Below are 15,000 nucleotides of genomic sequence, written 5' to 3' on the forward strand. Positions count from 1 at the left end.
GAATTACTAACTCAAAAATGTCAACATTTTAAAAATAACACCACACAGGCATTAATAAACACCTAATGGATCAGATTATGTAAAAAAACAAAATTTTGACAAAAATGGAGATAGAACCTTATAATTCTAACGTCACGAGATTCTCTGGGTGGACGGGTCGGTGCGCTCTATCGCCGTGACGACTGTGGCGTGGGCTTGTACAGTAAATCATACCTGAATAAACAAGACACAATGGGGCACTCTATCACTATATTTCCCTATGTGCACATGCTTCTCCTCATCCTGTTCCATTGTTTTCATAATGAGATATTATGCTTATTGGCAGGACGATGACGTCACACGGCCCGTGGGTCAGGGGTCAAGGGTCAGGGTGCGAGGTCAAGGTTCACACGGAACCACTTCCATCTGCCTTCTGACCCAGCATGTTGTGTTCCTCCACCGGTTGTCAACTTCATCTTTCTCCTTTCCTTTCAGTAGCTTTTTATTTTTGTTTCTCACGTGGGATTTATTTTTTTGCCCTGAGCTGCTAACCAAGGGAGGGGCGTCCTACGTTTGTTTTCACCTCTGAGAGGCTGCCCCCCCCCAACCCCAGCCAAACTAAAACCAAGCAATCCTTAAAGCCATCCGAGGAGAATCTCTACCATCATCACCCCCCACCCCTCTCCTCTCTCTATCTCTCTATCGGCCTGTTTTCGGTGTAGTTGTTAAGGGGATGGAGTGAATGAGAGATGGAGTGGGAGGGAGAGGAGAGAAAGTGGGCCACTGGAGAATACACTTTCCTAGGAGCATGATTTTCCTTTCCTCTCCTCTCCTCTTCTCTCCTCTTCTCTTCTCTCATCTCTTCCCCTCTCCTCTCCTCTCCCATCAGGGACATAGATTGGAGTCGACGTCTCAAGCTCTTAATTTGCATAGCAATATGCCACAATTCCCCCGATGCCACAAGTGATTCTTAAATCATGGTCTTTCTCTCTCTCTCTCTCTCTCTCTCTCTCTCTCTCTCTCTCTCTCTCTCTCTCTCTCTCTCTCCTCTCTCTCTCTCTCTCAGTTTCTTGGTATAATCCATACCTCCAGTCATTCACCCTCATAATCAGCTTGCATAATTTCGTTTGGAATTGTTATCACTTCTTCCCCATTTTCTTCAAATTCATCAGGCTTTTCAGCTAAACCGTTTGCATTTCCATTGAGCACTGACGATAGCACACTATCATGTATTATACAGGCATGTATTCTGTTTGTAAATTCCGTCGTTCTTTCCCGTGTTTGCCTCTAGCGGCCTCTCAGACTCTTTCAGAGTCAAATGTTGGGGAATAGAGTCTGTATGACCTGATCTGTTATTCATGTGACAAGATTTGCTGCAGATAAGTGCTTCGATTCAATGACACCGCGATGAATAAATGATGCCCGTTTTTTTTTTTTTATTCCTACCTGATCCTTCAGTTCTTGTCTCAACACATCAGTTACTGGTATGACAATAAAGCACTTGCATTCACCACCCACCCTCAAGACCACCAGGACCACCAAGCTCCGGACCTGGGGGGTGATAGGGCCTTTTCAGCCGCAGCCCCCCAGTCCCTCTGGAACGTCCTCCCCAACCACATCAGACAGGCCAACACCCTCCCAACATTTAAACAGGCCCTCAAAACCCACCTCTTCAAGCTCGCCGTCACCAGTTAACCCTCTCCCCCTCCCCTTCCCATGTGTCCCCAGCACTACCTTAATTAGGCCCCTATACTTTCTTCTATTTACCTTTTGTTTCTTTTTATTATTATTATCTTCTCAGAATGTTCTTATTAAGATCTTCTCAGTTTGTAAAGTGTCTTTGAGTGTCTAGAAAAGCGCTATATAAGTCTAATGTATTATTATTATTATTATTATTATTATTATTATTATTCAAAGGAGACAGTGAGATGGAGAGGCAGAAGGAGAGAGAGGTTTGGTTGTGATGATGTGGCTGTAGTCTGTGCTGGGCAGTGTGTCTGTGTTCCGCCTGTGTTCTGTGTCCTCCTTTGTCCCCAGTTGGAGACGTGGCTGGCTGCCCACTTGGGGTTTGGAGTTCAAAGTTCATCCCGGCATAAAATCACTGGCTTACCCGGATAATTACAGAGAGGCCAGCCTTTTCCTTTGCTCTCAGAGGGAGACACACAGTTCATGTTGGTGTGTGTGTGTGTGTGCGTGTGTCTGTGTGTGTGTGTGTGTGTGTGTCTGTGTGTCTGTATGTGTGTGTGTGTCTGTGTGTCTGTATGTATGTGTGTGTGTGTGTGTGTGTGTGTGTGTGTGTGTGTGTGTGTAATGTTACTCTAGACCATAATGGTTGCCATCAGTGGTTGTGGTTTTCTGGAATATCCTCTCATTAGGAGAATCAGTGGTGGATTACACACAATCTCTCTCGCTCTCTCGCTCACACACACACACACACACACACACACACACACACACACACACACACACACACACACACACACATGCGTTGATCAACATGAAGCACTTCTGACACACCCACTCAGACTAAATACAGGATGTTCTCACGCATCTCTTCTGAGAGATGAGAGGTCTCATGAGAGGTCTCGTCTGATGAGAGGTCTCATGTCTTGTGTGTTTTTGTCTCTCTTTACAGGTAACGACTTGTTCCTGGTGGCCGTGCACGAGCTCGGCCACGCCCTGGGTTTGGAACACTCCAACGACCCCACAGCCATCATGGCCCCGTTCTATCAGTACATGGACACAGAGAACTTCAAACTGCCCCACGACGATCTCCAAGGCATCCAGAAGATCTACGGTAGGGTTTTAAGTACGATCATCTCTCCCTAACCTTCTTTTTCAAACTTCACACTAACCCCCCTGTGCCTTGCTTTTTTAAAAAAAGCAGCAGAGAAAGTACCCAGTTTCGTTGGCTCTCGTTGCTTTTGAAACCACGACAACTGATTTAGGATCAGCTCTATCGACCCCAGTCTCAACCCCGCAGCGCCTCGAGCAGAGTGATAGAACTGTCCCTGGACCAGATGCTAAGATGTATAAAACCGCTCACACCCTGCTGAGTTGGCCCTGTTCCGTCCCATGTGTCCCTGCCTGCGTTGGTTGTGTATGGCCATCTGCCTACATCATCAGTGTGCTGTGCGCTGGGAGGGGACGCGCCTGGGCAGGCCATCAAACCTCCTCTGCGTCCTCCCTGTCTTCTTTTTTACTCTTCTTTTCTCTCCTCCTCCACCTTTTCATTGTCCTTTATGTCTTCAAGGACCCGTACAGTATTCGAGTTGTAAAAGAAAATCAGGGGGGATGGTGGATTTGATCCTATGGCGACCATTTTGGCATCCCCACAGCGTCAGTGACTTCAGTGTCAGTGACTTGGGAAAAATGTCATCGTTGCATGTGTGCGTGCCCCCCCCCCCCCCCCTCGCCCAAAGCATTTGACTCAATATGTGCAAAACTTAATGTTGAAATAGCAGTAACACCGTGCACGTTCATTGATAAAATGACATAAGGGATGGAAATGGGGGATGGAAAGGGGGGGTGGCAGTTTTAGAAGGGGGATGATTTTGACCGTTTTTATTTCAGGGGGGGATGCCATCCCCCCTCATCCCCCCTCATCCCCCCTCAACTCGAGTGCTGCTTACGTAAGACGCTCCTCCCAACCTTCTCTTTTTGAATGTTCTCTTCTCCCCCCCCCCCCCCTCTCCACCTCGCAGCATCATGGTTGTAATAGGGATACCAGTATGTGGAGCTGATATAATAATAATAATAATAATAATAATAATAATAATAATAATAATGATATACAGTGCAGTATAGGGCGCCTCTCTTATTTATTCTGTCACGCCGTCACTCACACTCCAGGAGGCGTCGACTTGATCTGCCACCGGAATCACGTTCCGTATTCTGGGAAGAGAAGCATGCCAGCAGTAGCATGAGCTACGGATGTTCAGGATAGCATTGACTGAGCGCAACAGTACCTGTCTTGTGTGTACGTGTGCGTGCATGTGTGTGTGTGTGTGTGTGTGTGTGTGTGTTCATGCATGTGTGTTTGTCACAGTATGAGTGTTTTCCCTTCATGTTCTATCCATCATTTCATAATTGCAAAGTGCTTCGGCCCCTGTAATCCAGGGTCTATTTCAAGAGATTAGATCAGATTAGATTAGATTCAACTTTATTGTCATTGCACAGAGTACATGTACTGAGACAACGAAATGTAGTTTGGCAACTAACCAGATGGCAAATAGTGGCATAGTGCAAAAGGCATGATAGTGTAGACAGTGCATGGTGCAGTATAAGGTATTACAGTCAGTAAAAATAAATTAATATAAGTGAATATACATGTAAGGGAGACTTGACTTGTAAGCATACTTTCGTTTTAGGTCGTGTTCAAAAGCAAGCACTGTGTGTTCATCTAGTTATGTGTAGTTATGTCGATGTTCTCTAAGCATGTTGTGATGTTATTAAAATACAATTTAGACCTTCGTAGAGATGTGTTTTGTTAGCCGCTAGCTGTTAGCAGTGTATGACACATCATTTGAAAGCTTACAATCTGTAGTGACATCTGTTGCAAAATTTCACCAGACCGCGTCAGATTTCTGTGAACTTGATGATGGTCTTAGATCCATGCACAGGCACGCAGTCGTGGGTGAAGAGGGAGTAGAGGAGAGGGCTCAGCACCTCACCTCAAACGCTCTGTCCCCTTTAGTTTTCAGTCTGGTCCTGGGTATGACCAGGAGCTCCTGGTCGGAGGACCTCAGTGACCAGCTGGATGAGTAGGGGGGGATGAGATGGGAGATGTAGGCGGGGGCTTGGCCATGGAGTTCAGTCAATGAATGAAATCCCCCTGGTGTTCCCCAACAGATCAGACCAGATGGACTGGTAGAACTAGTGGAGTAACTATCAGCCTTATTCCTGCGGTATATTCCTTATTAATGCGGTACTTACGTACTGTACTTACTGAATGTCGTGAATTGTTGTGTTCAACCCCTCATTAAGTATCCCATTCACTCATTCACTCACTCACTCACTCACTCACTCCCTCATTCACTCACTCACTCACTCACTCACTCACTCATTCACTCACTCACTCACTCACTCACTCATCACTCCCTCATTCACTCACTCACTCACTCATTCACTCACTCACTCACTCACTCACTCACTCACTCATTCACTCACTCACTCACTCACTCTTTCACTCAGTCACTCACTCACTCACTTACTCCCTCACTCACTCACTCACTCATTCACTCACTCACTCACTCATTCCCTCACTCACTCACTCACTCACTCACTCACTCATTCACTCACTCACTCACTCACTCATTCACTCACTCACTCACTCATTCACTCACTCTGAAATACCCCACCTTGGGTCAGCCTTGTTATCCCATCATATGATTGGCACTTCTCCAGTCCAAATGTAATTTGTGACCATTTAATGAGGCTGGGGGCGGCTGTGGCGCAGGAGGTAGAGCCAGAGTCTAATGATCTCAAAGTCGGCAGATCGGAAGTTCGATCCCCGGCTGGCCACATGTCCAAGTGTCCTTGGGCAAGACACTGAACCCCCTAATTGCTCCCAGTGAGCGGGGCCGGCGCCTTGCATGGTAGCTCACCGCCATTGGTGTGTGAATGTGTGTGTGAATTGGTGAATGAGAGGCCGTTGTGAAGCGCTTTGGAAGAAGACGCTATATAAGTCAGTCCATTAATGAACCAGCACAATGGATAGACATCCAATTGGGACGATTTTGGATTGTTTCTTTTTATGACTAAATACACTGAACCAAGTCCTATTCAGTAACCCCACTGAGCCCCCCCCTGTCATAACACCACGGTCTGCTTGTAGCAAGGTTACTTTAGTTACTCACATAATAGCATTGGTGCACACTTGCCAGTAATTGATGCCATAATGATGATAGTGTGTTGCGTTGCATTCCATGCACTTTATTACCATTCCAGATGACTATTACTAGGCAACTACATGTCTCAGTTACAGACAGTTACTTTTGTTACACATTAAAACACTTTGAGCTGATTTGCTTGTTTGGTTTATTGTATGAGGAAACCAAATTCACTTGACAGTACAATGACAAAATGTGTTGTGTATGTGCCTTGATAGCAATAGTGGGATGTTATCAATAAAATATGTCGTTTTCTTCCAGGTCCACCAGATAAGGTTCCACAGCCGACCAAGCCTTTACCGACGGCACCCCCTCCCCGCTCACACCCCCCCTCGGATCCCCGCAAGCCTGACAGGCAGACCCGGCCCCCGAGGATCCCCACAGGGGACAAGCCCAGCAACCCCAACGCCAAGCCCAACATCTGTGAAGGCGGCTTCAACACGCTGGCCATCCTGAGGAGGGAGATGTTCGTGTTCAAGGTAAGCTGCCGTTATCATTTGTATAATCATTTTGCCATTTAGCAGACGCTTTTAATCCAAAGCGATTTACAATTACGAATTACAGGGATATTCCCCCTGGAGTAACTGAGGGCTAAGTGCCTTACATAAGGGCACACTAGTAGTGGTGTGGTTTCAGGTGGGATTTGAACTCACAACCTTCCGATCACAAGTCCATCTCACTATCCACTAGACCCTATGCATTCAAGCACGCTATGTTGATATTCCTGTGTGTGTGTGTGTGTGTGTGTGTACGCGTGCCTGCGTGCCTCCGTGCGTGCGAACGTGTGTGCGTGTTTGCGTGCGTGTTTGCGTGCGTGTGTTGTTTTGTGTACGTCTATTTGCAGCTTTCAGTCACCTAATGCCTAAGAATGCCTGAGCTAACGAAAGAAAACCGCGTTAGGAGTTGTGTCTGACGGTACAAACAGTCTCTACTGTACTAATTGAAGCCCCCTGGATAGGGTCATACAGTATAGCAGTGGTGTCTACTAGTCCTTATAATGTATTTCATGTCATTATCACCACAAAAATGTTGCTTTCTTGCAAGTTCCCTTCCCCTTAAAGTGAAACGCAGGCCCACTGTCAAGTACGTTGAGTCGACATACAGTAGCGAGAGTTTCTGCCAAGGTTTAGTGACAGACACATCCTAAATGTGAGGTCTCTCAGCTAGCAGGACATTTTGCAGTATCTATTAGCTTACCCAGAAATAACAGCTTCTCCAGTGATCTAAAACAAGAGGTGCTTATGATAACAGAATATGGAATATGGTTTTCTTATCCCAAACAAACCCACAGTAGGTTTCTGTCCAATCGAACAGAGAGGCATGCAGCCACGTTGATGCCTCTTTATCCTCGCTCTCAAAGAAGGAGCACAAGACCTTGGCAGCACTCAGGGAAAAAAAAACAGATAACCTTGAGGCGACACAAAGATATCCTATGTTCTCTTCAGAAAAGAAAGACTTCCTGTGCCTTTCGTGTGTATTTTTCCTGGGGTTTTATAAATAGTTGGTATTCATTGGTTAAATAGGGCACTGGTAAAATAGTGAAACTGGGAAAATCCCATCTTAGAATATCGAAGACCACGCAAACGCTGCGGTTTGTTTCACTTGAGCCGTGATTCGACTTTTGACTGGCGAGTCTCATTGCTCTGTGTTCCAGAAAACTCCATGCAGATCTCTCCCATCCTTCTCACTATACTGAACCCTTTTTTAAAAAAATGCCGGTCGAGAGAGGACGCTGGCGTTGGTTGTTCGCCACTTCTCCGCCCCAAATCTAGGTGTAATTGCAGTATACAGAGTACGTAGATTGTCCTATATATACTACACTTTCTTTTATCTATTTTTTTGTTTCTTTTTATTTTACTACTCAATCTTTTCAGTTTGTAAAGCGTCTTTGAGTGTCTAGAAAAGCGCTATATAAGTCTAATGTATTCTTCTTCTTCTTCTTCTTCTTCTTATTATTATTATTATTATTATTATTATTATTATTATTATTATTATCATACTGCATTGTTGGTACCAGGCAAACAGACATTTACAAATCCTGTTGTAGTGAACCTCCTCTTCAGGTCTACAAGTGACCTTTGTATCCATAGAAACGGTCTCCCTCGGCCTTCCCTCACATGCTATCTCACTCCTCCCCCCAGGCAAATGTTGACTTGGAATGATCCGGGTTGGAGTCAGTGCTGGAGATCATGAGATTTCAAGGCAGTGAGTGCGGAGGAGGAACACAGGAAGCCCACAGCGCTGGCCTTTATGAGTTTGGCACCTCTGCTCAGGGAGGGATGGAGAGGGTTTTCCACGTCTAGCGACTCACTGCGTATGAATCACCAGGCTGGCCAGCAGCTCATGATGCTCTAGGCCTAGGGCCTAGAGGAGGTCGTCGTTACCTTAAGAAGCCTTGACCTGCTGGACGTGCATGTATTGGTTTAATCTGACCTCACTCAAGATTTGTTGAAAGGACTAGTTGTTACAATCCCTAGTATTGCACCACTTCTAATGGGGAGTTCTTTCAACTTATCTGTGTGATTTAATGCACATAGGCCTACGTTCCGTGTCTGTCTTTTTCCGTTCTTATTCCTTTTTTTTATTCATTCATTTGAATGACGAAGCTAAAGTTATCTGGGAACTTCTCTATGAGGGAGTTGAAATAGAAATGATGACACAACCTTTGTCAAATCTGACAAAGACTAATAAAAGAGTCTAGCGATAAAAATAAATAAATGAAAATGCGTGACAGGAAGCTGCATGACAAGTTTGTTTTCTGCCATCTCACGACATGATGATGATTCAAACTGTAATTATGTGGCTGAAATCCACATTCCCAGATTTTAAGAGCCTCTCAGTCTTGTCAGTCATTCGCAAGCCGTGATTAATGCTTTCTCCCTCCCTAATTGCATTGTGCCGGTCAAGACGCATCTAACTAGCTATTATGGTCAACAGAGGGAGAGAGAGAGTGTGTCAGCGTCACATAGCCACCAGAAACAGACAGGAAGGAATTGGATGTCTACTCTAGCAGTGTATCACCGTTCCTCAGAAGCAATCGCTCCTCCTCCTCCTCCTCCTACACAACAGGAAGTAGAGAGTGGATGTAAATGTAGTGCCCAGGGTCAGGAGGTTTTTGGAGGGAGTTTGGTCATACGTTTAAAAGGGGCAATGGAGGTCAACAGAGAGGGTGAATTCGCAAGTAAAATGAGCCGCTCCGAAGAACAAGTAACTGTGTAGACTTAGAAATAAAACCCTTTCTGGAATAGATAAGTTGTAACCAGGGAGTAGCTGAAAAGGACTGTATACTTTAGGAAGGGGCTGGTTATCTAACTAAGGGAGCTAAATAGGCAGTATAGGAGGATACAGGCAGGGGGCGACAGCAAACCGTTAGACTAGCAGTTAATGTCGTTAGCATTAGCAAGGGAACTAGCATTAGCATTGGAGCTACAAACAACTAGCATTAGCATTGGAGCTACAAACAACTAGCATTAGCATTGGAGCTACAAACAACTAACACACGGTATTACATATGAACACACATTTATTACACATGACGGTGGTATACATCCCCAAATACACATTCCCTCCCGGCCGGCCACACACACTCTCAATCACTCACTGATAGTCTCTGGCCTGAACAGGCTTATAGTCCAGTGGCGTGGTGCGCGTTGAGGCCTGGTTGAATGGCCTGTGCGTCGATGAAGTGGTCCGCGTCGAAGCTCCGCTGGAGTCTGTGTTCGCTCGTGGAGGCGACGATTAATGTCCAGCTGGCGTCCCGCTTGGTCCAACGTTGAACACAACTAAAACGGGCTACCGTGGTACACTCGATAATCGCTTTCCTGGCGTCTTCAGTTGCTGCACGGGGTGCGCGCTGCTGAATCCGCCATCTTGGATCGGCTTCTCGTGATTCTCTCTCGTTCTGCTTCTCTCTCGTTCTGCTGCTCACCACACACTCTGACTCGCGGACTACCTCCGTCTCTTATATAGGCACCACCGAACGTAACATCCGGGTCACAGACACACCCCGGATATACTACGTCATCAACATATACATAAACAGTACAATAATAATACATACACTTCACAAACGTATATGAATTGTATAGAAAATAATAAAGAAATAACTGGGGCAAAATAGGGCTGGTTTGGGGAAACTAAAACTGGCACTAAAACTGTGGGCCTTCACAACAGCCGCCCCATGAAACCCTCGGTTTCAGTTAACTAAGAAGGCACACTGGCTAGGCTGCTCTAGCAGCGTGAGGTAGGAGGTGATAGTGTCGACCACTCTGCCTGTCTGCCAGGCGGCGCGCGGAAGGGACTGGTCCCTCACCAGTACCACGGCACCTTCGGACATCTTGTCTCTCTCCCTCAGCAGAATGTTCTGCTTCTCCTCCTTCTCCAGGGCGCAGATGTGCTCCTCGAAGCAGATCAGAGCGTCTTCCTGGTCCATGCTCTGCAGCGCCTCGTACTCAGCGAAGGAGGGGTCGTCCAGCAGGTACTGCTGGGCCTCGGACCAGGTGGTGCAGTAGGTGACGTTGGCCATGTTGTCCAGAATGCTCTTCAGCGCCTCCCAGTTCCTCTTCCTGAGCTGCTTGGCTTGTTCCTTCTCCTTCTTAGCCTGGTAGGCCTTAAACGCTTGCTTCTTCTCACTCAGCTTGGGCAGGGCGCTGTAGCGTGGGTCGTGGATGATCATTCTCATGGTTTGCTCCCATGACGCGTCGGATGAACCACCATCCTCCTCCAGAAGCTCTTTGAAGGCCTGCTTGGCCTCCTCTTCTGGGTTCCACTTTACTCTCTTCTTCGCCAACTTCGGCCTTTCCTCCTTGGAGGCGTCTACAATACTGGCTGAGACTTTCATGGCTGACGTGTACTTGACGGAGTTGACGGGTGCGTCAATGCTGACCTCGGCCACGTGAGGGTGCATGGCCACCTGCAGGTGTTCCTCGGCAACAGCTGTTGCCGCCATGGCACGGTAGCGCCACCACCGGGACTCCTTAGTCTGGGAGTTGTAGTAGTAGGTCTTCCCATCCAGAGACTTATGCTCTGTCCACAGAGACTTCTTCTTTGGTTGGTCATCCTGTGGTGAACCATTTGTGGTACTAACTGTTCCAGGTGCACTGGCAGCAATAGATTCCACTCCAGGCGGTCCGGTTGGTTGGTTTGCTTCTTCTGTTCGGACATGGAGGGATGACGTAGCTCTCCCGTCTCTATCTCTCCCCTCGGTAGCGCCTTGGAGGGCCCACCCAAGCGCAGTCTTAACAGCCATCGGGCAGCCTCGTGGTCCTCTCAGCGGAGGACGGAGCGACACGATCAGGTCAGCGTTGTCCGAGCCGATGAGAAGGGTTGGCTCCGCTCCTTCTATCCGATGTAGGTCTACTCCCCGTAGGTGGGGATATCTTGCGCGTAACCTCTCCAGGGGGTAGTCGTAGCGGGAGAGCGCTAGCTGGTCGGCGGTGAAGACATTCTGAAGCCGATGTCTATCCGACGGCCGCCCCGCCGGGGAGATAGAGAAGTTGATTCTCGCCCCGGTGACCTCTTTAAGGTCGCGACGTATCGTGCGCAGAGTCAGCTTCTCCGCAGTCCCTTGGAGCCCCAACTGGCGCGCTGCCCCCTGGAGAAGGATGGTCCGTTCCGACCCGTCGTCTAGAACGGCGTACGTGTCGTACACAGCGTTGTTGTGGTGCAGTCGGACCTTCACCACCTTCAGTAAGACCTTGGAGCCGCTGCTCCGTGGCGAGTCTAGGTAGTAGACAGGGGTTTCCTCTTCCGGTGCGCGACCGGACCTAGGGCTTCTGTTGCCCTCCGTGGACCTGGCGAGGGAGACCTCGTGTAGGATGTTGAGGTGGACCTCCTCACAGCGGTTGCACTTCCTCCTCAAGGTGCAGTTCTTCGCCAGATGGTCGCGCCCACAGTTCCAGCACCTCTCGTTCTCCTCGAGCCACCTCTGCTTGTCCTCGGTACTCAGGTTGTTGAAGTCACTGCACTCATTGAGCCAGTGCTCGCTGGTGCAGTACGGACATGGCGGTGGACCTCTCCGTCCCTTTGGAGGGGGTTGAGAGGAATCCTTTCCCTCAGGTCGGGTGGTCCTCTCTCTCCGAGGCTCCTCCTCCGTGTGCAGCACTCCTACTGGGCGTCCTCTGTTCGAGCTCGGCCCGTCCCAGCGGTCTCCCTTCTCCCTCTCCTTCTTCGGCTCAGCGTAACCCATGGCGTCTACGTTGGTGTCATGCACTTCCTCCAGTAGGAACTCCGCGAAGGCAGCCATGCTCAGACCCAACTTCTCGGGGTTACGAACGCGCTGCTGTCGCCGGAACCTCTCCTGCCGGAAGCGTGGGATCTTGCGGAGCAGCCGCTCTACGTTGGAGGTGCTGTTGATCTCGCTGGCGCCAGCTGGGCCCTGCGTCTTCAGCATCCCAACCAAGGTGTGCACGCGGAGCGCGAAGTCATCCAGCGCCCGGTCATCCTTGATGGGGGCCTGCTGTTCAAGGGCTTGCAGTTCAGCAAGGGCGTGGTTCCAGGGACGACCGTAGCGGGCATCCAAGTCAGCGAGCGCTCTGGTGTAAGGTGTCGGTGCGGAGGCATGGGCCAGTACCATGTTGTGGGCTCTGGGGTTCCTCACATGCTGAAGGAGAATCGCATATTTGTAGGACTCTGAGCAGGAGTTGTCCAAGAGCGTGTCTAGGCAGATGCGTAGCTCCACATACTGGCTCCTGTCCTCGTCCTTGAAGAAGGGGAACTTGGGTCCCTCCACCTGGGGGAACATCCTGTAGTGGATCATCGGTGCTGGAGTGACGGTCTGGGTGTCCGGCCTGCATGCATTTTGGTGCACTGGAGGACCTAGGGGTGTGCTACGCTCTTGGGGGAGGACTCCCCTCCCGGGCAGCGACGCTGGCTCCCTCTGGGCCGCGTAGCGGTCGGGTCCCTGGTCCTCTTCCTTCCAGGTGGTCAGCTGGGCCTGTAGTTGGACAGTCCTGGCGGGGGTCATGGAGCCATCGGCGGGGGGTTCAGGAGATGGCACTCGAGAGGGCCGTGCGGATGATACTCTGGAGCTACAGGCCGACGGAGTTCTGCTGATGCACACGTCGCGCATGGTCTGCATCATTTCCTCCATCTTCTCTGCGTGCAGTTGCTCTCTCGCCATCTGCCTCTCCGCCGCGCGTTCCGCCCCCTCCATCTGGAGGCGCTCGCGCTCGTACTGGATGCGTTCACGTTCTAGCGCCTCCTGGCGCTGTCTCTCCGCCTGGAGGCGGTCGCGCTCCATCTGGAAGCGTTCACGTTCTAGCGCCTCCTGGCGCTGTCTCTCCGCCTCGCGTTCCGCTCCGTTCATCTGGAAGCGTTCACGTTCTAGCGCCTCCTGGCGCTGTCTCTCCGCCGCGCGTTCCGCTCCGTCCATCTGGAAGCGTTCACGTTCTAGCGCCTCCTGGCGCTGTCTCCCCGCCGCCTCCATCTGGAGGCGCTCGCGTTCTAGCGCCTCCTGGCGCTGTCTCCCCGCCGCCTCCATCTGGAGGCGCTCGCGCTCGAAATGGATGCGTTCCCTCTCTAACGCCATCTCGGCCTGTTGGCGCTCCCGCTCTAACGCCATCTCGGCCTGTTGGCGCATATATTCTGACAGCGCGGCACTACTCCCTCTGGAGTGCAGGCTATCCGCCCCAGAGGCATAACTGCCCACGGAAGCCCTGGACCGGTAGGAAGCCACTGAGCGGCAGGAGCTAGGTCTCGAGCGCGCCGTACTGGGAGGCAGATCGTTAAGGCTGAGGCCCTCCCTCTTCCGCCCGCAGGCGCTGTCGGACCGGGCCTCTCCTTCCTGTTCTTCCGTTTCCACGGCAAAACCCTGCGGTTCTGCCATCTCATCCTCAGGCTGGTGCTCGGTGAGGGCTGTCTCAGTGCTAGCCACCCGCGCGCCGGCGGACACCTCGGCCTCTCCGACCACTGTATCCCGTGGAGTGCGCTCCTCGCTACCACTCAGTGAGCTTTCGACCTCGAGCTCATACTCCTGTAACCTCGGAGGCAACCGCGGGACTCTCTGTGGTCGTGGCTCTGGCTCCGGGGGCGGAGAAGGGGGGGTAACTGTCTGGTCTGGTTGGCTGCGCTCAGCCATGCTATCACTACACTACCTATCCGGCTCGAAGGACCAATTGTAACCAGGGAGTAGCTGAAAAGGACTGTATACTTTAGGAAGGGGCTGGTTATCTAACTAAGGGAGCTAAATAGGCAGTATAGGAGGATACAGGCAGGGGGCGACAGCAAACCGTTAGACTAGCAGTTAATGTCGTTAGCATTAGCAAGGGAACTAGCATTAGCATTGGAGCTACAAACAACTAGCATTAGCATTGGAGCTACAAACAACTAGCATTAGCATTGGAGCTACAAACAACTAACACACGGTATTACATATGAACACACATTTATTACACATGACGGTGGTATACATCCCCAAATACACATTCCCTCCCGGCCGGCCACACACACTCTCAATCACTCACTGATAGTCTCTGGCCTGAACAGGCTTATAGTCCAGTGGCGTGGTGCGCGTTGAGGCCTGGTTGAATGGCCTGTGCGTCGATGAAGTGGTCCGCGTCGAAGCTCCGCTGGAGTCTGTGTTCGCTCGTGGAGGCGACGATTAATGTCCAGCTGGCGTCCCGCTTGGTCCAACGTTGAACACAACTAAAACGGGCTACCGTGGTACACTCGATAATCGCTTTCCTGGCGTCTTCAGTTGCTGCACGGGGTGCGCGCTGCTGAATCCGCCATCTTGGATCGGCTTCTCGTGATTCTCTCTCGTTCTGCTTCTCTCTCGTTCTGCTGCTCACCACACACTCTGACTCGCGGACTACCTCCATCTCTTATATAGGCACCACCGAACGTAACATCCGGGTCACAGACACACCCCGGATATACTACGTCATCAACATATACATAAACAGTACAATAATAATACATACACTTCACAAACGTATATGAATTGTATAGAAAATAATAAAGAAATAACTGGGGCAAAATAGGGCTGGTTTGGGGAAACTAAAACTGGCACTAAAACTGTGGGCCTTCACAACATAAGTCGTCTACTATAGTACACGGACTGGGGGAATCCCAACGCTGTTTCTTTCCTGTCTTCATGGTGCAGATCTCTCATGGATCGGCTGGGGTCAGA

The 15,000-nt window shown here is 49.9% G+C and overlaps 1 protein-coding gene across 1 annotated transcript in view; it reads left to right on the forward strand.

Moving 5' to 3' along the window:
* mmp16a (matrix metallopeptidase 16a (membrane-inserted)) overlaps positions 1-15,000 on the forward strand; it is a gene marked incomplete at both ends in the record, with an annotated part of 69,513 nt that overhangs the window by 39,097 nt on the left and 15,416 nt on the right. Inside the window, 2 exons of the mRNA XM_080544257.1 lie at positions 2,615-2,776; positions 6,132-6,349. Coding sequence (XP_080400383.1) covers positions 2,615-2,776; positions 6,132-6,349 — 380 coding nt within the window. The remainder of the gene's footprint in view (positions 1-2,614; positions 2,777-6,131; positions 6,350-15,000) is intronic.

This window comes from Nansenia antarctica (genome assembly GCF_963989245.1).
Source record: "Nansenia antarctica genome assembly, chromosome: 13".
Lineage (NCBI taxonomy): Eukaryota > Metazoa > Chordata > Actinopteri > Argentiniformes > Microstomatidae > Nansenia > Nansenia antarctica.